Source organism: Rosa chinensis, chromosome 6, assembly GCF_002994745.2.
Source record: "Rosa chinensis cultivar Old Blush chromosome 6, RchiOBHm-V2, whole genome shotgun sequence".
Lineage (NCBI taxonomy): Eukaryota > Viridiplantae > Streptophyta > Magnoliopsida > Rosales > Rosaceae > Rosa > Rosa chinensis.
The window spans coordinates 11059001-11082692 of record NC_037093.1 but is presented as its reverse complement, the minus strand read 5'-3'; the positions used below and the strand labels follow the sequence as shown (position 1 = coordinate 11082692).

At 37.1% G+C, this 23692-nt stretch overlaps 2 protein-coding genes across 2 annotated transcripts; one reads left to right on the top strand and one right to left on the bottom strand.

Moving 5' to 3' along the window:
* Window positions 1-11233: 11233 nt before the first annotated feature.
* On the bottom strand, window positions 11234-16650 carry LOC112174694 (hydroxyacylglutathione hydrolase 1, mitochondrial-like). Its single transcript, XM_040509610.1, has 6 exons — window positions 16418-16650; window positions 16246-16302; window positions 13765-13865; window positions 12285-12359; window positions 12094-12192; window positions 11234-11515 (listed from the first exon to the last, which is right to left on the bottom strand). The coding sequence occupies exons 1-5, from the start codon at window positions 16635-16637 to the stop codon at window positions 12136-12138; spliced, it is 510 nt and encodes a 169-aa protein (XP_040365544.1). The 5' UTR covers window positions 16638-16650; the 3' UTR covers window positions 11234-11515; window positions 12094-12135.
* A 4956-nt stretch (window positions 16651-21606) lies between these two features.
* LOC112169555 (cyclase-like protein 2) lies at window positions 21607-23641 on the top strand. The gene is made up of 6 exons (XM_024306598.2): window positions 21607-22322; window positions 22422-22466; window positions 22644-22716; window positions 22891-22988; window positions 23195-23265; window positions 23370-23641. The coding sequence occupies exons 1-6, from the start codon at window positions 21896-21898 to the stop codon at window positions 23496-23498; spliced, it is 843 nt and encodes a 280-aa protein (XP_024162366.1). The 5' UTR covers window positions 21607-21895; the 3' UTR covers window positions 23499-23641.
* Window positions 23642-23692: the final 51 nt, after the last annotated feature.

The window sequence follows — 23692 nt, the reverse complement described above, 5'->3', positions numbered from 1 at the left end:
TATCTTCCTTTTCCTACAGAGTAATTATGGAGAATACATATCACTTTCTCAATCCGATGCTCTTCACATATTTCTCGAAAGTGGATTTAGGTAATGACTTAGTGAATAAGTCCGCTACATTATCATTTGATCGGATTTAATTCACTTCAATCTTTAGAAGTGATTGTTGTCACTGATTATAAAAGAACTTAGGCGATATATACCTGGTGTTGTCGCCCTTGATGAAACCTAACTTCATTTGCTCAATACAAGCTGCATTATCCTCATAAATGCATGTAGGTCATCTGTGGTAGACTTCAAACCACAAGTTCCTCGAATATGTCTAATTACAGACCTTAGCCATATGCATTCACACATAGCTTCATGTAGAGCAATAATCTCTGCATGATTCGAGGAAATAGCAACAAGAGTCTGTTTTGTAGACCTCCAAGATATCGTGGTACTTTCCATGGTAAAGACATAATCCGTTTGGGAGCGACTTTTGTGAGGGTCAGAGTCCTGCATCAGCAAAACCTATCAAAACATCACCATCATTTTGATGTAAGGTAGGTGGTGAGGTTGGCCACCCTTGGTGGCTGCAGCAGTGCTGGCGATGGCGACATGGCCGGCCATGGCGGTGTAGATGGCGGCGCTTTGCCGTATGGGGTTCGATCCCATAATTTTGTCATTCCTCTTCTCTCTGTAGGGATAAAACAAGCCCATATCTATTATACCCTTTAAGTATCGAAAGATTGTCTTTACACGAATTCAATGGCATCGCGTTGGCGCATGACTACATCTAGCCAACAAGTTCATAACAAATGAGGTGTCCAGTCTTGCATTTTGTTAAGTACAATAATGCACTTATTGCACTTAGGTAAGCCACTTCTACCAATTAACACGTCTTCGTCATCATCCCTAGGATGAAATGTATCCCTCTTAGGGTCAAGACTACGTATCCCTCTTAGGGTCAAGACTACGGATGGTCATGGGAGTGCATCTTGACTTTATCAAAATGCCAAAGCATTCATTAACACGGTATACAAGTTCTAAATCTATACAAAACTGTGTTCTCCCAAGATCCTTCATCTCAAACTCAGATTTCAGGTGTTCAAAGGTTTCCCTTATCTCTCAAGGGTTCCAATTATGTTTATCAACATAAACCGTGATAATTGCAAATCCGGTACTTGTCATGGAAACGCGCGGGCATAGTTCATCATATCCCTTCCCAATCAAGTAGTCACTTTTGTGAGCATTTCAAGTTCATTGCAAACGCGCTCCGTGGTCTAGAGCCACTTGACTTGGGTAAATGAAGTTCAGAAGAACCTTTATTATATTCTGTATCTAGATCCCCATAAAGGTATGTTGTGACCACATTCGTAAGCTGTATGTTCAGTTATTCAGAAACTACCAAACGGACAAGGTAATGGAGTGCAATGACATCCATTATGAGAGACTATGTCTGTAATACCCCGAAAATTTGTTATTAATTCCTAAATGCTTCAGGAATTATTAAAGTGTTCATTGGTATGATTTCGAGGATCGTGAATGGAGCGGAAGTGTTTCGGACGATTAATTATTTGAAAAGTATGGTTTTAGGAGGGGTGCGAAGGTTGACATTTTATACGTTAGGATTCTGTGAAAATTTTCTTCACGAAAATTGTAGAGTGCGTTGATACGAGTTTGTGGACATGTGGAACGCGAAAATCGGAGTTCGTATGAAGAAGTTATGACCTTTGGAAAAAGTTTCCATTTTGGTTAAATAGGAAAAAAAATTAGAAAAATCAGAAGTTTCCAAATCGGGAAACTTTTTCTCTCTCTTCAGCCCGACCTCGTTTCCGCCCAGCCGACTTTGCCGGCTTCATTCTCTGTCATCCGGCCACAATAGGCCGAGATTCTTATCCCTATTTCTTCACCTCACTCCTATCTACAACCCTGTGAAGTTTCACGATGTGGGTCGGCCCGTGTACGACGCAGCAAGGCCGGGAAGTTTGGCGGCGAGGCTGCAAATCGCCTTGGTCGGAGTTCACGTTTCCGGCCACCATAGCCGGAGATTATTGGGGGCTTTTGGAGCCCAAACGATGTAGAAGCTTTATCCCAAGGTGGCTTGCAACGATTCAACTCGTGGTGATCGAATTTTGAAGATTGGGAAACTAGGGTTCTTCGGGTTTCAAAGCTATCGAGGTAAAATTCGACAATTTGGCTTATAATTTGACTTTAGTGTAGTTATGAAAGTTGTAATTAGAGTTGAGATGAGGAACTTTTGTCTAATTTTGACTTTGGGTGGGTGGCGCCGCCGCCACTGTGGTGGTGATTTCCGGCCACTTCCGGCCACCCCAAGAACAATTTCAGTTCCTCTTTTTATTCTACACATTGATACGATCATTTCGATATATAGTTTGTAATTTTTGGAAATCGAATGAGCAAGTTGTGAATTTTCTGGTTTTCGATTGTTTCGGTTCCGATCTGTGTGGATCAAACCATCCGATCGACTTGTAATTCTGATATGTTGATCGTAGAACTGTTCCGATGACCTTGTGTGGTCACGGATGTGGATCCAACCATTGGATCGTCATTTAAGTGTGTTTATTGAATCGGTTGCTAAGTTAAGGTCGTATTTGTTTAGGTGATTGACGGATTTGATTGGCGAACGATTTGTGAATCGTTATTTTTGAGCTGTTACGAAGACGCAGCTGGATTAGAGGTGAGTAAATCTACGTAGTTCATTTACGAACCGAGTTACATTATTGTTCGGTTTAATCATTAAATTGTGAAATCGTTTTCGAAACAAATTATTTGTTTTAAAATATATGAACTTGATTGACAACGGTTCATGGGTAAGTTAAAACAATGTTTTGATATAAAATGATTTTCAAGAAGTATAATTTGTAAAACTATAGTTGGTATTAGTGGCATCCCTGAGTGGATGACTACGCGCATATATATATATATATATATATATATATATATTTACGTGAAAAATATATATCTTGGTGGAATTGGGTGTGTTGTTCACTTTTGTTGTGCGATTTGATGTTGAGCAAAATAAATGGAATTTGAAAGAAAAGAGATTTTTGTCGGTTTGAGCGTTGATTGAAATGTGTACGATTTTGATGATGGTTTTGAGTTGAGAAAACAATAATTGGAAAATGACTTCATTATTGTTTTGAGGTTGTTAGAGTTGAGGAAACAATCGTTTGTGATATCAGTGTGGTGATATGTGAGATGATTTGCGTGATGATTGTGTGTAAACGATGTGGGTTGTGGCTGTTGAGTGATTAGTGTATCAATGGTTGATGGTGTATTGTTTCTAGTTTATTTCTATTATTAAATTGCTATTGTCTTTCGTAATCTCTTGAACTAAATTATACGTAGGGATTACCGTTTTCTGAATTGATTGGTTTTAATGTAATCTCCTGAACTAAACTATATGCAGGGATTACTATGATTTTGGATTGTGTGCTCTTAGTGATCTCCTGAACTAATTTTCTAAGCAGGGATTACTGGTTTTATTTACTTTAATGATGTGAGTGCAGTTGTGGTTGAGACTCGTAGTGAGTCAAGAAATGTTTTATCACGTCATTGTGGTGATAAATGCTTTATGTTGTGAGGAAAGAAGTGTGATTTCGTGGTTGTGTTGTCGAGACTAAAAAAAATTTGAAACGTCACTGAGGTGACAACTACTTTTGTTGAGACAAATGAATGATGGTTTTGTATGTTTGGTTGTGTTTTGTGGAGTTAAATGTTGTTGCTTTAATTTATCTCAAGAGTTGAGAAATTATAAGCACGCGTAACGTGAGTCATTTTAATTGAGTTTACTCACACGAGCTTGCAAAAGCTTACCGGGTTTGTTGTTTCAACCCGGCGCACTATTCCATGGTGTGGGGTTTATTGTGCAGGTTAGAATATTGATTAATCGTCGTCGAAGCTGAGGTGTACGTTTGGTAGCCTGGACGTCGAATGGTACTCTTAGTTTTAAGTCTTCCGTTGTGTAGTGAGTTGTGGTGGGTGTGTTTACTTATTGAATTGTCATTCAGTTTAATTTATAAACTATCTGTAATGTAATATGTGACTCTAAAGAATGAATCGGTATTGACATTGTGAGCTCAGTTTGTTAGTTGCTTAATTTAAATGAAAAAATTTCTATGTGTTTTTCTTGTGCTTGTTAAGTTATCGCTTTTCGGATTTGAATTTCTTTATTCTAAATTCGGGGCTTAACAATGTCTTCTCGTAGTTGATTTCAGAGAGTTTTGTGAGAAGCCTTGCGCCATAAGGCGATATTACCATCTCTTTTTCTCATCACGCTATCTAATGAAGACCTATTAATGTCAACAGATTTTATGTTAGGAGGTGTTGGCCTCTCAGGCACGAAATCTTTCCTCTTCGTTAGTGAATCCAATTCAACCTGGATCACATCTTTCCATTTAGGCCAATTTTCTCTACGTTGGCATTCTTCAACAGAGCAAGGTTCGATGTCATTAGTCTCAATAATCTCACGTCCTCATGTACACTAGTGTAGTTTGTAGAGATCTTTATATTCACATGAATTGGTTCTAACATTGAGGCATCCCTCAACGATGTCTTTTGGACATAACCACAATCCAAAATATTCTCATGAGACGGATTTTGAGTATCAATGATCAATGGATCAAGTTGTTCCAAACTCGCCCTCTTCCTAGGGTGAGAATACATCGAACCTATGGGTCTCCTACCCTCTCTAGCGGAACCCATGGCCTATGAAGCCATTATGCCACCTTGTGGCGTCATCATACCACTATCCATGGTGGTGGTGCCGTGCCCATCTCTTCTGGGTGGCGCTATGTCCTCTTATGGGGACATCAATCCTAGCAGGCATATTTGCAGTAAGTATGTGTGATCTTGTTACTTTTAGGGGAATCAAGATGAGACATAGTGGGGACAGACCACAAAAATTCCTGTCGTTCCTGTTGAACATTGAAGTTCTAATCAAAGACCGTCTCATCAAAGTGACAATTCGCAAATCTAGCGGTAAAGAGATCGCCTGTCAAGGATTCTACATAGCGGACTTATAGTTGGAGATTTATATCCAACACAAATATATATATATATATATATATATATATATATGCATGCATTCATTGCAATGATCCATTTTGATGCGTTGTGGCGGCACAATTGGCACATAAACCGCGCACTTAAATATGCATAAGTATGAGATATTAAACTTGCACCCAATCATTAGCTGTAACGCAAATAAAAGTTGAGTGGTTATGAGTCGTAGACGAATTAGCATAGCTGTATGCGATATTGCATAATCCCAAGCGGAAATATTGGTGCGCATTACCAATGTCCGGTTTAATGGTGGCCTTTTTGCAAGACCATTGGGGTGTGTACATAAGAATATGATGCCTAATATCAATCCCCAATGATATGCAATAGTCATAGAAAATTTTTGATGTAAAATCTTTAGTATTATCAAGTTGAATTGACTGAATGAGATGATCTATAGCCATATGATCTCGGCTAGGAGTTTAGCATAAGCAGCATTACGAGTGAACGATAGCGCGACATGTGACCAGCGTGTCTACACATCAACCAACACCATAAAACATCTAAGCAGTCCTCAAGTTGGTTGAATCGATCCATAGAATCCCCTTGGGTTCTATGTAAGAACAGAATTATTTCCTTAGTGTTCTTTGCATAGAATGGTCTCGATCCTAAAAAGTAAACTTTACAGAATAAAAGATGGGTTTTAGAAGCAACCAATGAGAATTTTGGTTGAGCCATGAAGTCACAATTGACTTTAGAAGTAAAAGAGGAGGTGAATTGGGGTTCTTGGCATCAAAGCCAAGTGATGGCCGCAGGGGGTAGGCGGCACCGGCCATTGGTGGCCGGTCTAGCATGGTGGCGGCATAGTGAGGTTCAGGGGCGTGTCATGCTTCTCATCGAATCAATTTTTGATTCTTACTTCTCTTCGTTCTGAAGAATGGATGTCTGTGTGAAGTCTTTAATAACGGATCATCATGTCACTACCTGGGTGTCCCAAGCGGTCATGCCAAAGCCTATATGTGTTAGAAACCCATAAGTCATCTCTCATGACATGGTTTGATTCAATGATTCAAATAGTGGTTGCAAACAACCCACTAGAGCGAAACATAAGTTTCTCTAATACTCGTTTATGTCCGTAGTCATTAGAGGTAATGCAAAGGAACTCTTGTCCATTCTCACAATGTGTTTTCACATGAAAACCATTGGCTCTTATATCTTTAAAGCTCAAAAGGGTTCTTCCAGCCCTAAGAGTGTAGAGAGCTTGAGTGACATGAATGATTGTGCCATTTGGCAACAAGAATTGAGCTGGTCCTCGACCATGAATCAATTTAGATGACCCTCCTATTGTAGTCACTGAAGATCGAGTAGGCGTCATCTCAAGAAATAACTGCCTATTTCGAAGTATGGTGTACGTAGTAGCACTATCCATGAGGCATTTTAGCTCTCTGGGAAACATAATTGAATGAATAAAGTTCAAATCAAAATTGACACTTTATTTCAATGAAAGCCAATGATTACATCAAAGTTTCTAAATCAAAAGTTAATATAAACATGATAATCAAGCTTAGACAAGTAGTAGTTACTCAATCATTTTGGTAACTCCAGTTTGACTGTGACTAGGTAAGGTAAGGCGAGAATTTGGTGGAGCTATGCTCACTTGTATAACCGTTCTTTCAGTTCAAACCTTTCCTAGACATCACAATTAATTGGATGAGCCTAGTGAGAAAGAGTTATAACCACTATCTTTGTTGATAATTTCCAAAATTTGGATTTGGATTGAAAACAGTGACGTTTGTATGGTCAAATTTTGATGCTCACGAACGCTCTTAGTCCGTAGCATACGAACGCTCTTAGTCCGTGATTTACGAACGCTCTTTGTTTGTAATTTAGCATGAACTCCCCACGGTTCCATTTTTGTGAATCGAACCCACGTTACAACAAAGGTGGGATGTAGGAGAAGGAATTTTGGAAGTCTCCGAGTACAAGAAAACACAAATTAAAAGAAGCAAGAACTTTTATAAAAACTTACTTGGTGTTTTCTTGTTACTTGATCTTGCTTAGCGAGGCTGACGCACGCGCGCGAGGCTAATCCAGTTTTGCCTAGGTATGCAGGCAAGCACAGGTAGCGGTGCATGGAGGCCCACTAGGTAATCCTAGTAGGGTTCCAGGGTTTCACAGCTTAGAGAAGAAGAAAGAATGATTTTTGGCTTCTGATTCAGGATTATGACTCGTACTGATAACGTGTTAAAGGAAATTGGAATGCAGAGAGATTATAGAGAGAATTGGAATAGCTCTATATATAAGAATTACAAAGTACATAATCTTGGAGTATAAGGATTCCTATTCTAACTCAGAGTAGGAAATCTCTTCTATTACAACTGTAGAACTAATCCTAGTTTGACAAGGCACACTAAATGTCAACATTCTTCATCATCAACCAATATGTTTATAACGGTGATTCTCCCCAAGTTTGATTATAGTCATTAATTATACAAACCTAGTGCTGGTGTCGAGGCATATCACCCACCCTGATTTGAATAGACATGCATAATTTGATAGCGAAAGTCTAACATCGTTGAAACTCCAACCGATCTTAACCTCCTTCCAATCAGACAAAAGGTCTTCACATTTTGTCTATATTGCACTCTTCAGTTCGTTTTAATTAAACCAGAGGAATTAGGAGCCGTAATTTAAGAGCCTCAAGTATTCGAAGCTCAAGTGGAGGAGAATGTCGATGTCTTTGTATGCAAGTGTCAACTTTTTGAGAAATTAGATAAAAATTAAATAAAATCTAAGACCAGATGATCAATACTTTTGATTCATCTGTTGGGCAAGGGCCATGGATGTAGAGAGATTAAACTAATTATTTGATCTTTGCATTCTAGCTCTTTGTTGTTCATCCCAGATTTCACAAGGACTGTTTTCCAGTTACCTTCCATGTATTGCAGTGGCAAATCCATAAACCTGACGTGTTGTATAAATTCATTTAGTATACAGGTACATTTTCTCTTAATTGCATAGTGGCATCACAACTCCATTCATTGATGAATTCTACAATGTTGCTCCATAAGTTTACAAAACTCATAAATTTGAAGCCTTACATAACTTACTAAACATCTCACTCAGAATAGTTGACTCCACTCCTAAGTTACAATATTAGGTATATAGTGAGAATAATAAAAAAACGACACCAAGGTACATAACCAGGTACAACTTTGTAAAAACTATGTTCATTCCTTATAATGTTTGATAAAAAATAACCCATCAAACGATAATGATTTTTTCTTATGTTTTTAACTCTTTTCAATTCCAATTATTGATCACTTTGGTAAAAGATTGTCCGCTCTTTGGTGCGCATGTACCTTCAGTCCTTATGGTTTGTGAATCAATAAAACCAATTACAATTTTGAACTATTTTTTCTTCCCACCCCATCCTGATGTTAGTGAGATTTGAACACATGACCTCCACGGTGTTAGTTAGGCTAATTAACCAACAGGTCATGGCTCACCGATGATCTATTATTGTTGTAACTATTGTTTATAATTTTTTTTAAAAATTTTAACATAAAGGTTAGTAATTTGCTTAGTGTAGTAAAGTATACTAGTCTTTCTCCACACATGCAAGTTTTTTTTTTTCTTCAGAGAATAGAAAAGAGAATGGTTATTGCAGAGAATCACAGAAATAATAGAGTGGGTTGTGGATTTTTATTTTTTATTCTTTTAATAAAAATATATTTTGTAAATGTCATAATTGTCTTTGTGATTTAATTAATTTTCAATTTTTTTTTTAATTTTCTAGGGTCATTTCTGTTAAAATAACTTATTTTGGCCAATAAACCCTCTTCTCTATAATAGCATAGACTCTAAAAAATAAAATAAAAAAAACTAGTGTATTTATTATTTTTTTTCAAGAGATAATAAGATTCGTGAAGACTTGAAAATTTTAAAATCTTTCATTAAAGACATTTTTTTTTTTTGAGAAACGAAAATCATTCATTCATTCAACCAGAAAGCAATACATTGGGGAGGACATGACCACAACCCCAAACCGCAGTTATAGAAACCATCAGGCTAAAGGGCCCAAACTCTAACTGCCAAACGCCCACGTCTAGGGCTACCTTGAGACATATGACCAGAAAGTTCCAGTAAAACCTCGTAATCAACCGCAAAAACGACAGCGTCCTCTTCAACACCATGTCCAAAAGTACCAGACCACGTGTAAAGGATCACATGTCAACGAATCGACAACAAAGATAAATCAGAATAGAACCAAAATCGTCCACGGGAATGACACCATATACATGGCATACCACCTAGACCTAATCCTAGCTCCAAGGAGTAGGAACCCAATCCTAGCTCAGAGAAGTAGGGACTTATTAACACAAGACCAACCAATACCACAACTGAAAATAAACAACTAAAACCTAAAAAACTGGAAACAAAACAACACCAACACGGCCAAAAATCAAAGGCCCGGCCTAACCACCCTTTCTCCCAACAGAGAGTATCTGCAGTCGACAACCATTCCTACCACCGGCGAACTCCATCGTCACGACTCCTCAACCTCGCCGTACCTCACCGCCTCACCACATCCCTACGCCACCGCTCTGCCTTGCCAAATTGCAGACAGACCCGGCCCCCTGCTAAAAACCTTAACTAGATCCAAACCCAAGACCGAGGCAAATCCTAAAAGGGATCGCCCCTTCCGAGTTCCGATCTCCACTGCCATAGCTCAGATCGTCGAGTCGGAAACGCCAGATCCCACCGCCTGAAAGAACCAGCACGTCGCTGCACCGCTACCTCCGCCGCCCCTGATTCGAGAGGGACAAAACGATCTGCCCAACCCGAAAACAACAACCCATCCTCCTTCCCTGAATCTCGCCTCTGCTCGGAAAGCCCGCCCTTATTCAGAAACAACATCCTCTCCCGGGCCGGAAACGCAGCGGCAACATAGTCGGCAGCGTTCGGCTGGGAGAGAAAACACTACTGTGGGTTTTCTTTCTTTTTTCCTCCCGCACGTGGGGCGCGTTCTAGGTTTGATATTTCAATATTGAATTGTGTACTATGAAACTAGAATTCATTAAAGACATATTAAACAACATAAAATAAGAAGCTTATGTTGACGCACCTGGTCACGTCTTCGACCATTAGTACCATGCTGGCTTTGATGTCGATGCTCTAGATGTCGAAGTGTTAAATGGTAAGTAACTAAGTAGAACTTGATTCTCAATTAGTTGTTGAACTAATTTGTGGGTTGGATGTTTGTTTATTTATTGCTTTGAATTTTTGATATAGGCCATGCGCTGGTGATTGATGTTCCCAGGGACAAGAACATAACTGGTATGTAACTATGTATGCACTATGTGATTTATGATGAATAGGCTCCTTGATAGCCTTAGTGTGAGGTTGCTTTTGATCTGACCAATCTGAGTTGACATTAGCTGAACAATACTAAATGGTTTTCTGTGATAATTGCAAAGTTTAATTATCAACTGAAGTCATGAAGGGTTTGAACATTCCTAAAGGAGTGCATTGTGTGCTTTTCAGAACCTTAAATACTGATAGGTAATATGTTTCAACCTGTGTTTGTATGTATAAAATACCAAAAGATAAAAAATAAAAAAAAGGGACATAATATTCTTTTGAATTCATTTTTCCATTGTACTTTTTTTTTGACTTTGTCAAGGGAAACTTAAAGGCTTCCTAAGTCCAAGATAAGCCTCTTCAGCGAATGTGAAATGCTCCAACTATACATTGCAGCACAGTGCCTGGCTACTTTAACAGGTTCGAGGTTAGAACCTAGCACTATGCCAAAAACCTTATCAGACGACGGGCCAAAACTGTGGTGTGATTTGGAGTGCCACCGTTGTGGAGAGAGTCGTTGTCTGATGAAAAATCAGACAACAGTGGAACACAGTTGTCTGAAAAACACACAGACAATGGGTATGTGTTATAACTGTTGTGTGATGGCTCGGCAGATGCCAAGCGCAGCAATTGAGGCGCTGCTTTCAGACAACAGAATTTGTTTAAATCCGTTGTTTGTTAAGCCTTGTCAGACAACAGGATTCTAGTGCTTTCTGTTGTGTGACAGTAAATTAGAAGACTTAATTTTTGAAAAAATCATTGTCTGGTAAATGAGAAATCTGTTGTATGATCGTTTAAACATTCATTTTACCCAATAAACAGTAGTGATCAAATGGAAATAAAATTTGATGCAAACAATCAATTGAACTAATAGTACTCCAACCCATATTTTAAACTTCAAAGTACATTGGATCCACCAAGATACAATTCGTATTAGTCATTGTTCCACAAAATCATGAATCGATGACAATTTATTGTTTAACATTGCATCCGGGACAAAGACATTAGTGTGCTAGAAATGGATCATTGTTTATTAATGGACTATTTATGATTGCTTGCCCACTTCGGCCACGACTAATGCTTGCTCCTGCTGCTCCTCTTTTTTTCTTCTGCTTCTGCCACCACATCAACTTGTTTCAAGAAGCTGCAAACAATACTCCCACATCAAAAGCCACACTACCCATGAGCAACATGACACAAGCAAGAAGCTGCAGAGAAAGACAAAATACAAAGACTTATATTTACATCTGGTATTGCAAACCCAAGTTTGGAAGACAGGTGATCTTTCAAAACATAACAATATAGTCACGCCTTGACAACATACCTTAATTAATAAGTCAAAGTATCCCCAGAGATGTGAAACAAGATTCTGCTTTCCTTTTATACATAAATATATACTAGAAAAATGTTGCTCTTATGAAAGTTTTTGAAAACTACAGTTAATTAGTAGTTTGCTACACTGCAAGTACTTAGGCATTGCTATTTAGATTTGGCTTGGAATGTAATCTAGTCTATTGAATAATAGAAACCTTCCAAAACCATAAGTCATAACAGCAAATTGAGACCTAAAGGGTCACAAAACTTTCAGATATAAGAATTTTGAAGAGATGTAATCACATTCTCACTATCCAATTAGTGGCTTTCCAACCAGATCCGAAGTCAAAGATCACTAAATGCAACCTCAAAAGACCATACTATTAAAATAAAAGCCAGGGTATTTACCGCAGGCACGCCTTTGCTGCGAAGATGTGTGACACGGGCTGCTTAGGACTGAAGTGCCTCGTTCTTAGGTTCAATAAATAAGGCAAACTTAGAGCTACTCTGTCACAAATGGTTGCCTCAAGTCAATTCCCTGTTCTGAACTTTAAAACGTTATATAGCTTACAAAAAACTGAAAAGGTGACATGACTAACCAATGTATATTCATGACCAAAGTATACTTCTGTATCAGCTGGTAAAGACATGATCTTTGTAAGGGACGACTGCATCTGTAACAGACAATGAACTGATTAATAAACAAATTTTGAAACACACACATATAGTATATATAAAGTTGAACAAATGTAACAAGATAATCATTGCTTCGAAGTGTTCAAAACCAAAGGACCACCTGTTTGACACAAAAATCCAGTATGGTACAAACTGTCTCTTTTGAATGCGCGAGCATGCCAACACCGTGGGGTGCAGTCGTCGGGGTGTCCCTTGACCTGACTTCTTCTCAAACGATGTGGACGAGGAAAGCACCAACCTAGTCACAAGGTTTTTTTCTCTGCCTTCCGGAAAAGGATTTCTTGCCTTACGGGTAAGGGCTTTGGTTGTGGTCTCTTGCATTCACCGAATCGATACTTAGTGTTGTAGACTAAGCAGAGCAATCACTAGGAAGTTTGGAGAAAGCACAGGGTTTTGCTAAAGCGTGACTTTAGCTTCGCGGGGGTTGCGAGGGCGTTACCCTTGCTTCGCTGATAGTATCGGTGGCAGTAGCACTAACAGTCAGCTCTTGGAGAGACTAGGACTGGAAATACGGTCGCCGGGTTTCAACTAGGTTGAAAGTTTGCTCCGGGGAGGCTTGATAATCCAAGGGATTGATTGATTTGAGAGTTGTCCTTGATTTGTCCTTGAAACCTAGTATTTATACCTAGGGTTTCGACTGTTCCTTGCCATAGAAGGATTATTGATTGAAGTTTCCTATTCAATCTCCGCTACCTGACTCCAATAAGGGCTCGTTTTCCTTATGGGTTTCAGAATGGGCGAAGCTGTAACCCAATTCCAAGTAGACTTATTTTTGGGCTTCAGGTATCGGCCTGCTATGCTAAATCCACTAAAGGATCTTGTCAAAATTACTTTTGGGCTCAAACACCACTTTCACTATTAACTACTTTGAACGACCATTAAGTTGCAAAGCTTTGCTTTTTATGTTTTATCTCAAGGGCGAGCATTAATCACAGAAGGCAAATGCAACACATAACTACAATTGTTGTAGTGAAAATGGAATTGCAGAGAGAATAGATGGGAGAATTGTGTGTGTTATATTATTGATAATAGGAGCTTTTTATATAAGGATTTACAAAGTACATAATCTTGTCATACAAGGAAATAGAATCTGAATATAATTAGGAAATCTAGGACATTCTCTCCTATTACAACTCTAGAACTAAACCCTAGTTTGAAGAGACACACTCAATGTTGATATCCTTCAACAACAACATTGTTCTTTAATATTTACTGCAAAATTCTATAGGATAACGATTTCATCTTCCGGTAGTAACCCCTCAAACAAACTTCTGACAGAGACTCTCACTATTTTACAGGATGGTCCCTCCTCGAACTCAAACATAGCACCAGTTTTGACTGATTAAAAAGTAGTAAGGACATAAAACATAGGCCAAGAATTACCTGGTCGGGTGTTCCTTCAAACAACTTGCCACATGATAGGCTGAACAAAGTGTCTCCTATAAATATTGACCCTGATCCAGGAAAGTAAAAGTTGATGTGACCTGCATGCAGCAAATTAAGACATAGATAAATTACAAATCAAAAAGCAAGGAATGATGGTTCATCTGTAACTATTGTGGAAATACATCTATAACGCTAATTTGCAGTTTTCAATGTGGGGACTCTGATTTTCTTTTATAGGGGCTCTGATTATTGGTCAGCACATTTACAACAATACTAGTAATCTTTGTATACCACAATTCCATTTCTAAAAAATTTCAAATATTAGTTTTAAGAGAAAGGAGCCAACAACGTGATTCCCTGATCATATCCAAGCTAAATGATATAATGCTTACAACAGTTTAATTATTCACAGTAACTGAAGTGGAAAAAAGAAAAGGTGGTAACAGAATATCATCAATATGCACAAGAAGCACGCACATCCAAATACATTAAGAAACACTAGGATTAAACCAAAAGAGAATAAAAAGTAGATTTCACATATGGATTAGGTGTCCAATCAATATGATTCTAGGAGGAAACACTAATGAAAGAAACTTGTACATTGCTTTGAGAGCTACCGTCAGAGTGCTAGTTAAACACCAACAAAATAATCATATTTTATAATAATGGAATAAGGAAATGGGATGTTTAGCAGGAGAGTTCAATGGATTAGTTGACTAGTAATGAAAATGACCTTTGGTATAACCAGGCATACATCCCCATAACATGGACCTCATGGCCTGCAAACATCCATTTGTCTCCGTCATTTAAAACTATGTCAATGCCAGGAATTTTGTCTTGGTCTATTCCTGAATCAATCACCTAGAAAACACAATTGCATAAGTACATATGCAGAAAACTAGTGAGCCTAGAAGGAAAAGTTTTCTGTAAAATACGTAGCAACTATTGGCCAAAGAAGATCAAAGCATTTCTAATGTTTGACATGGTGCCATAAGTTCACCAAAAAGAACGGTAATTATCACAAAAAAAAACAACAGGGCTTTATACATATGATTGATCTACATATTCTTTTTTAAGAATTCCATGTCAATTATACCTAAAGGGCTACAAAACTTGCAGATATACCACTAACAAAGCAAAAGAACAACACAGCATTATACATATGATCGATCTACTCCTATTTTTATTCACATTCATAGCTGCTCCTAACAATACTCAAAGCTTGGTAATTTATCAAAAAAAAAAGGATCATAGCTTGTTTTAATTTATCAAATTAATATATAACAAGTAACTAGCAATGACAGTATATAAAATCAGTCTCCCATATCAAGCATAGTAGAAAAAAAATATGCTTGCAGAGAAGTAAGCTACATTCAAAAATATGTTTCGGACTCAATACAACAATATTTATTGCTTCAAATACATGTAAAGCAACTTTCTATGTCTCATTACGATATTCACATCTTCCTAATAATGCTCTAGCTTCCTACCAATTAAAGGTTTTTAAGCTTAGGAATCAGAAAAATATTCTTTATACTTTAAATCACCAAGACAGATATTGTATTGCTGCACACGGGCTCCTAACTTCCTAAGATGCAATCTGTTTTCATTCTAACATTAGTAACATGAATCATGAACGGATATGCAATCTTTGCCATTAACGAGTTTGATTGGGGATTTAATAACTAGAAGAGAAAGGAAAATAGGCACCATTGATAGATAGCAACAATCACAAACTTAATGACGAAATAGGCACCATTGATAGATAGCAACAAAACATGATTAGCCAACTACTACTGATGAATCAATGTCTAAAATATGTCAAAGACCAAAATCACCCAAAACAACCATAGTATGGTTGAACAAAAACACCCAAAACAAAGAGATCGAGTCCGAAATCACCGAAACACAACAAATTGAAATCAATCTTAAACCCAAAATTTTCCCCAAATTGAATCAATTGAATTGAACAAATTGAAATACATACTTAAAATTTCTTTGGAAGAAGAAGAGTAGAAGATGAAGGCTTTTTGGAAGAAGAATATTAGAAGACTAGAAGACGAATTCCTCGATGTCTCAGCGAGATGGCTGTAAATCGTAGTCGCAGTGTCGCACTGAGGGAGTGAGGTCTAGGCAGTTTGACTTCGGGTAATCGGGTGGGCTTAACCAAGAGACAATACATTTACAGTAACAAAAAATAGCATATATATAGTTTTTTTTTCATCCCACAATTCAATCCCTACCAAAAAAGGCTTGGATCCGCCCCTGCGCTACATCTTTTGGAACTCCAACCAAAACCCGAATCAGAAGTTCTGTTGCCCAAATATGAAACCCAAGTTTTTAAATCACACACATAAACTTGAAATCAAAATGAATACTAGGACATACCTAAGTTTCTAAAATTTTATTAACCCAAGCTGAAAGAGAAATTGAATTAAGAGATCGGAAATCATAAAAGAGAAACTAGCTTTTCCTCACCAGAATTCTCCTGTAGTAGCTTAGTTGAAGAGAGGATGAAGAGTATCTCTTCCCGATCTGAAAAAACAAAAATATAAAAAACCCTAAAATCAAAATCTGGAAAATATGGAAATCCAAAGATGGTAGATTAGGGCGAAAAGACCAAATCTAGAGAAGGAGAAAAGGGAATTACCTTGATGGTGATGTTGCTTAGAACCAAAAGTTTGAGCTTCTCCCTTTTTGGTTTGCAGGTGATGAAGGGAGATGAGAGGGGAAATGTGTCGGCCTCTAAGAGATAGATAGAAAAAGAAGAGGGATGAAAAGGCAGAGTTATTATGTGTAAGTGATAGGAAAGCTATTTTGTCCAAGTGGGGAGACAAAGTCGCCCTAATGAAGCTGTCAAAGCCCGGCATTTGTTTTTTTTTCAATTTTGTATTCATGAATCACACAACACAAAAATAAGTTTCCGTTGTCTGATAATGTACATATTAAATTTGAGTTAAGGGAGCAAGGAGGGAAAATTCTCACCTGTGTGCAATTAAAGTATCAGTTTTGGCGCTAGGGACAAACATTTCTCATTCAGACAACACAAATTACGTATTTGTGTTGTATGAGCTTACAGTCATCACACATATGTCGATCAAAATTTGTAGGCTTTGGGGGCATAAGTGATATTTGGGGGCAAAATCCAAACTTTCCCAAATTATCTTCCTTGATCTCACAACACAAAAGTCAAAAACTGTTGTATGACATTTTATAAGTTACACTCAAACAATAGATATAGCTATTCTGTTGTACAATGTAGTATAAATTTGAAGTCAAATTTGAGCAAGCTAGGAGGGAAATCTGCCGCTCTTTTTTTTTTTTTTATTCACACAACAGACAATTTTTGTAAGTGTTGTGCAATGACCTTCTAGCTAAAAATTTCTGAATTTCAACAGCCTTATACAACGTAAGTTCTTTAAACGTTTTATCTGAAGCCATTTTCATCAACTCACAACAACAACAAAAATTTCGTTGTGTGAAAAGCATCGTCTGATAAGGATTTTCCCATAGTGTAGGTTGGATTTTTCCATTGTACTTATGTAAGTTAAAAACTTCATAATTAACTCAAAAGAACTTGGATATTAAATTATTTTCTTAATACATTCAGGAAAATTATGTGGAACAAAGAGTACGACACGAGCACCACAGGATTTACGGAGGATGGGGCAAACTGGTTAGTGCAAAACACAGACATCAAACTCGTTGGTAAGTTATTTGAGGCAAGGCTGACCTTGAGATCTAGGAACTCAAAAGAGAACTAGAATATAAGTACCTGGCCCTTTTACACATTGCCATATCCTTTCGGTGAAAAACAAACGGTGCTTCATTATTCTAGTATCTTATTAGTTGACCATAAAAAAATAAAAATAAAAAGACTTCTTACTTCTAAACTGAAAAATAAATAAATTAGCTGACACATTGTTTCTCCAAAAAAATGCAGGACTTGATTACTTAAACGTTGCAGCTTTCGTTGATGATATGTACTTCCAGTTCATTATACGAAGGCAGGGTACGTAAAAATCAAACTACATCATTGTTGTTCCTTTCATATAGATCATTCTATTATCTAGCAATTGGATTACGCTTTTAATCAAAGAATTCATATGACTTTCAAGAGATAATTCTTGTTGAAGGTTTAAAGCTCGTAGGAGAGTTCCAGTGGGATTATATTTTTCTATTCATTGCTTGCCTTTAAGGTTGATTGGTTCCGATGGATCACCAGCAAGATGCATTCTCATCAAATGATACATTCTGTTATCTCATTCATATGTCAAAGATGAAATAATAGTTTGATAAGGCAGTATTTTCAAACTAAATGTATCCAAAATAACATTATGGCATGGTCTTATGCAAGTTAATAGGGGTTTTCCATTAATCTATCAATCCATTGATCTAGGAAGTGTTTAACTGTGAGTTAATAGGTTCAACTTTGAAACCATTCAGTAAATCTTACATATTCAAATCTCAAAACTCTCTTAACATTAACTGTACTAGTGAAATATATGAAGAAGCTACCAGATAAAGTTATTACTCTATTATGAAACTACAGAAATAAATAGTACTTGGATATATACATTCAGGAATATATGTTGTCATGATTCTTCATTGGTCATTCTTCAAACTAGGTCTTTAGCATCTTATTCAATGAAACATATCCTGGGGCCATTAGTCAATTCCTGATACAAATATAAGGAGTTCAAAAAAGTTCGAAAGTAGTTGATAATGTACAAAAGTATTCATGTGCTGATTCTCACGTCAAACACAAGTATGATTGTGGCAAAGACTAATGTCGTCGTAACAATGGTTCCAGAATTTCAAATTAGACACTGATACAGACTTACAAGCATATAAAGAAGACCATCATTTGATAAGAATGCATCTGATTGGTGATCCTTCTGCACCTGTCAGCCTCAAAGGTAAGCAATGGATGAAATATATTCCTGGTTGGATGTCATCAAGTTTTGAAAATACTAGATGGAACAGGTTTTCAATAAATTGCCCTTGCTTGAATAGAATAATGAAAATCGATCAAATCATAACACAAGAACTTGCTACTGTTTATGTAGCCCACACACGAAAAACAATTCACTATGAAATCAAGGTTTTACAAGACACAAGTTGTGGTATTCAACGCAACCACATTACAAGCAATATAGCTAACTTGTTTACAACTTGAACAACCTATTCTACACAAGAATAAACTGATCTATTGTAGTAATCAAAACTTGAATGTCTTGTCTTCCTTTTTGAATCACAGGTTCTCTGATCTCATGTAATATAAGAAGAATCAAATGAGCAAGAACCAAGAATCAATCAAAGAGAGTTTTTCATGAAAACTATTTGCGGAGACTATGCAACACATACAACACACTTAGATCTCAAAAACTCTCTTTCTATGATACAGTTTGAAAACCTTTTATAGAGGAGCAAGACTCCCCCTCAATCAAATCTCTTCTTATCATGGAAATAAGCAAAACACATAAAGGTTTTAAAATTGATTTCGATAAGCAATCAAATCTTCCTAATTGTAAGTAGACGAGATCTTTATCTGATTTACATTTTGAAAACCTTGTAATGCTGATAAGGATTTTATTAGATCAAATAAAACATATGCATATCAATTTAGAATCATGCAAAATGATATGAAGTGTAAGCCACATTTATCTCAAGATAAGTGAGCATGATTCCCCTTGATTTCCTCTTTGTAATTGATAGGAGCATATTTATGCAATGTTATTATTATTTAACCCTATGCTTTTCTTTGTTAGTTTATATTATTTTTAGCTGATCTATTTGTTTTTGTGTTTATTAGGTTTTCCGAAGCAAATTAGGAAAAGAAGGCTTAAAGAAGGAAAGTGCGTGGAATTTTGATTCAACAAGGATTTTCGATGGATTATGACTTTTCTTTGAAGCAAAGATTTAGAGATCCACAAGGAAACAAAGTGGAAGAGTTTTAAGACGGAATAAAAGGCTTTTAGAAGTCACAATTAGGGGAGACAACGCAAAAGAGAAGCAAGAAATCGTTGAAGCAACGCAAGGAGAAGAAGTAAAGTTCAGAGTCCAGAAACGATCGATCGTTTGCCCTGTTTTCCATCTTTTTGATTCTTTCTTCTTTCCAAAACTCATGTATTTCTTTTGTGTGTTTTCCAAGATGATGAGTAGCTAAGTTTCTTTTAGTTAGGGGCTGCTTTCAGCCCTAGACATGGTGTAACTATGATGCTGGTGTTTATTTAATAAGTTCTTTGGATTTCGGATATTCATTGGTTTATTGTTTGTTCATTGATCAACTTTGTATGTCTATTGATGGTGCACAACATTAGTATGCATGCTAGGTTGTAAAGCTATGAGTGTCTTGTATGATCATCATATCTATTTGCATTCTAGAGTAGCGAGTGAATGACTTGAGCCCCATTCATATAAACCAACGTCTAGGTAGATTAGGACAACATCAGTACCGAAATTGCCTAGCCTTATTCATAATCTTTTAGACCTTAATGACTTCTAGGTGAGAGCTGTGCGAGAACATCACTCTAGGTTCCATTCTAGAAGCTAAGTTAAGTTGAAAACATCATTCTCTTAACATACAAAGTAAGAAAGATTGATAGGTTAAGTACAACACATCATTGGCTTAGCTTGAGTAAAGATATCCGAATAAATTGAACATGTTAGTAAATACATCAGAGGTGTAATCATTGTCTAGTGGTGAGAAGTAGTTCCTAGCTAGTTTTCTCATATTTGATCAAAACCAAAATCCCCAAATCTTTTTCTGTTTTCGTTAGTCTTCTGTCCTTCGTTTTCTTCATTTTATTTAGTATAGTAATTCAACTTCTGTGTGCGTCTTTTTCTGTGTGTCTAGTTGGTGTATATTTAATTTTATAATTTTTGGTTGAGTCTAGGTATAGTTTTTATTTTCATCTTTGTCTAGTGTCTGTTTCGAGTTTTCAGAATCTGTTTTGCAATTGTTAAGCCACAATGCTCTGTGGGAGACACCCTCTTTCCTATACTACCATCGATAACCATTGAGATTGCAGGGATTTATTTATACGCTATTTTAGGTGTATCAGTAATCCGATTATGCAATCTTCTTCTGTTTCCTTGAACCACCAGGAAAGTAGGAGAAATACTCTCCTAGTCCTTTGCAACCTCTGATCTCCTAGTGGCCTTGGGAAAGTATGTGTTGCATGGTAATAGCCCAACATACTTACAAGTTTTAGACCTTCTACAAGAATGCTCTCCTGAAACATTAAACGAGTGTTAGTTTTGAGACTTGATAACTGCTTTTCTACTTCACAATAGACATCCACATAACAGAACTCGATATTCCTTTTATGTGAAGGTATTTTCAGCACAAAAATTACAAGTTTCTCTGACTGCAAACATTATGCTTCACCTAGTGAACATGGTTTCATCGACTAAAACAATAGAAAATGAAGAGGCCCAGATGGAAGATCACAAACAATCAACTTTAGTCGAATAGAAAATCATTTCAGTATGAGAAGTTGTGTGATTTATAATTTATTTTTGTATCTTCTTTTCATGATGTATATATCACTGTTGGATTATGATTGGATGGAAACAATCAACCAACTGTGAGTCTGTGACTACAAGTCAGGATCAAAAGAAAAAGTCATTCATGATTCAAATCTGAAGATCAAGTGGTAGACATTTTCACCAAAGCTTTGCCAAAAGAAAGGTTCACTTATCTCAGAGGTTTACTAGGAGTTCAGCAACAAGACATTAAGGAGTGTTAGAATTAATGTCTTCTTATACTACACTTCCTAGTTAAGTTGAATGGTCAAAGTTTTGTATTTTATAGTTCTTTGACCTTTAGTTCAAGTGTTTTGTGGGTGAGAAACATCTAGTCTTGTGCTTGTTAGTTTGTTCCAGCAGCACTCCAAGTCTTAGGATACAAGCCTAAGCATTTGGTGTAATCTTTTGAGATCTGAATAGAAATTAGAAGAGCTACATGGTCTGCTCTCTATTCATCTCATTATCTTTCTGAAGTTTTCTCATCTACATCTTTCTTCTTTACTTCAATATATGTCAAGAGAGTGATTGTAGGTGAGAGAGAGAGAGAGATTCCAACAGTGCAGCTAATCCCCTCTTCTCAACTCATCAACTAATCATGGATCACATTCACCATTTTCTTCCTCTTCTGCTGCTACTACCTTGCACGGTGATGTGCACGGCCGTTGCCACCGTCACCTCATCCTCTGACTCAGCTTACCCCACAGTCACCGAGGACTGCTCGGTGGGCTCCGGCGAGGCCGTCCCTGTCCCGGTACGTAGAGAGGTGTATGATAACGGTCGAATATTCGACATCAGCCACAGGTACACCGCTGAGATGCCGAGTTTCGCCTCCGAAAACGGTCGGCTGGGCAGCGACTTCTTGTGGCTGGGATTCAGCATCAAGAACGGATCGCTGGCAAATGCCTCCATGATGAAGTTCTGTGTCCACTCGGGCACTCACGTCGACGCACCTGGTCACGTCTTCGACCATTACTACCATGCTGGATTTGATGTTGATGCTTTAGACCTCGAAGTGTTAAACGGTAAGTAACTAAGTAGAACCTGTTTCTCACATAATTAGTTGTTAAACTAATTTGTGGCTTGGATGTTTGTTTATTTATTTCTTTGGATGTTTGATATAGGCCCCGCGCTGGTGGTTGATGTTCCCAGGGATAAGAACATAACTGGTATGTTTCCATTCTGCGATTAGACTACTTGATAGTTGATAGCCTTGGTGTGATCGAGCTTGCTTTTGATCTGACCAAATTAAGTGACTTTAGATGAACAATATTTACCAAACCCTTTTCTTTTTTTAATAAATCAGTGACAATGTTTTCTGTATAATTGGAACCTTTATATATCAGCTGAAGTAATGAAGGCTTTGAACATTCCTAAAGGAGTGCGTCGTGTGCTTTTCAGAACCTTAAATACTGACAGGTAATATACATAATACTTGTTTCTTTTTTGGTTCAAAGTTCAAACTGTGTCTGTATGAAATACCAAAAGATTTTTTTTTTTTTAAAAAGGACATAATATTATTTTGAATTCATCTTTCGATTGTATGCAAGTTCGTAACTCAAAAGAACCTGGATATTAAATTACTACATTCAGGAAAATTATGTGGAACAAAGCGTATGACACGAGCGCCACAGGATTTACGGAGGATGGGGCAAAATGGTTAGTTCAAAACACAGACATCAAACTCGTTGGTAAGCTTCTTGAGGCAAGGCAATATAAGTTCCCCTTTACACATTGCCATGTCCTTTTGGTCAAATACAAATAGTGCTTCATGATTCAAGAATCTTTTTAGTTGACCATAAAACAATTAATTAAAATAAAAAGTCTTCTTACTTCTAAACAGAAAAAAAATATAAAAAAAATTAGCTGACACATAATTTCTCTACATAAAATGCAGGAATTGATTACTTAAACGTCGCAGCTTTCGTTGATGTAGTTCCAGTGCATAATACTTTTCTGGAAGGCAGGGTACGTAAAAATCAGAACTTTATCATTGTTGTTCCTTTGATATAGATCATTCTATTATCTATCAATTGGATTACGTTTTTAATCAGAGAATTCATGACTTTCAGGAGATAATTCTTGTCGAAGGTTTAAAGCTCGAAGGAGTTCCGGCGGGATTATATTCTTCTGTTCATTGCTTGCCTTTAAGGTTGATCGGTTCCGATGGATCACCAGCAAGATGCATTCTCATCAAATGATACATTCTGTAATCTCATTCATATGTCAAAGATGAAATTATAGTTTGATAATTCAGGCTGTATTTTCAAACTAAATGTATCCCAAATAACATTCTGGCATCGGTCTTATGCAAGTTAATAAGGGTTTTCCATTAATCTATCAATCCATTGATCTAGAAAGTGTTTTAACTGTGAGTCAATAGGTTCAACTTGGA